The following is a 1,391-nucleotide window of genomic DNA, read 5'->3' as shown; positions in this document are numbered from 1 at the left end:
GTTTATAATTTGCTTCTTAAGACATAATATATTCTGATTTTGTTAACCTATCCTATTATAACAGCAGTTTCTTACAACACAGAAGTCTGAATTTTTTTTTAAATTCATCCATGGGATGAGCACATCACTGATGAGGCCAGCATTTGCTCCCTATCCCTAGCTGCTGTGGAGATGGTGGTGGTGAGTTACATTCTTGAACTGCTGCAGGTGCTGTAGGTTGACCCGACAGTGCCAGCAGGAAGGGAATTTCAAGATTATAATGTAGCAACAGTGAAGGAATGATGATATATTTCCAAGTCAGGATAGTGAATGGCTTGGAGGGGAACTTGCAAGTGGTGGTGTTTCCTATTATTTGAAATTTAAAATTACCACTAGCTCTTTCTTCTCCAACCTCACTGCTGTGCTTGTGGCTGATGGGACATAGATGGAAAATTCCAGCTATAGCAGTCGATATACAACTATTCTGCAATGTCTAATATTTCAATAAAGGTGAAAACTCATTCCATAAGTATTCTTCAAAGAATCATGCCAAAATGAGAATGCTGTTGAAGCTTTTTATTTTGAACGCATCAGGACAGAAACAAGAATACCAAATTTAAAGGGAGTAACAATTTATATTGCATGAGATAAGTTGACTGATTGGTTGTGAAATCTTGTCCTCTGTGCTTCTGTTTAATTCAGAAAAGATCCAGAGTTGGGCAGGCTAGGAGGATTAGCCATGGGAAATGCAGGGTTATAGGGATAGGGTAGGGGAGTGGTATGCTCTTCAGAGATTTGCTGTGGACTTGATGGGCTGAATGGCCTGTTTCCATACTGTAGGGATTCTATGTTTCTATGATTATATTTGCTTCACACTGAAAGCAGACATTTTGTACAAACCTGCCAGTCATTTTTAAACTTTACAAAAAGTGTGGTCTAGCATCATTTGCACGAATGGTTAACTCAGACAACCATGCTCTCAAATAACAAAATTTTTAAAATGACACACGCACACACACTTTACAAGGATACTGAATATGGTCCTTTCCCAGGGTTCTAACATGTAGAGTGCGGTAATCAACAGATACTGGTAGTAAAGCCAAGACATCTGTTTCCACGCCGTTCCCAGTGCCATGGTCACTGGTTTGATTTCCTCCAAATACTGCAACAACCTGGAAAGAACACAGACATGCCATTAGTCACTATCTCTCTCTTATTTACTTGTAAAACAACATTTCTCTTTCATCCAAAATGCAGGTTACAGGGATGGGATATTCTTTTCTCGAGGCAAAATGAAAACAATAAGAGCTTGAGCCAGGACTTCCCAAAGTGGGGTTTAGGTGCCCAAGTCAGATCATGAGTTGAAATTTTGGGGTCATGGGCTCTGGGGCAGCAATGGCTGCCCCAATAAT

At 40.0% G+C, this 1,391-nt stretch overlaps 1 protein-coding gene across 1 annotated transcript; it reads right to left on the bottom strand.

The window, feature by feature from the left end:
- Nucleotides 1-270: 270 nt before the first annotated feature.
- sptssa (serine palmitoyltransferase, small subunit A) lies at nt 271-1,151 on the bottom strand. Its single transcript, XM_048600299.1, has one exon. The coding sequence runs from the start codon at nt 1,112-1,114 to the stop codon at nt 959-961; it is 156 nt and encodes a 51-aa protein (XP_048456256.1). The 5' UTR covers nt 1,115-1,151; the 3' UTR covers nt 271-958.
- Between the last annotated feature and the right edge of the window lie 240 nt (nt 1,152-1,391).

Source organism: Rhincodon typus, chromosome 8 (genome assembly GCF_021869965.1).
Source record: "Rhincodon typus isolate 14 chromosome 8, sRhiTyp1.1, whole genome shotgun sequence".
NCBI lineage: Eukaryota > Metazoa > Chordata > Chondrichthyes > Orectolobiformes > Rhincodontidae > Rhincodon > Rhincodon typus.
Note: the sequence above shows the minus strand (reverse complement) of the source record. Positions and strands in the feature narration are given on the sequence as shown.

Excerpts from the sequence above, each read along its gene's own strand:
- sptssa (XM_048600299.1), bottom strand. The coding sequence starts at position 1,114 with ATGGCACTGGGAACGGCGTGGAAACAGATGTCTTGGCTTTACTACCAG.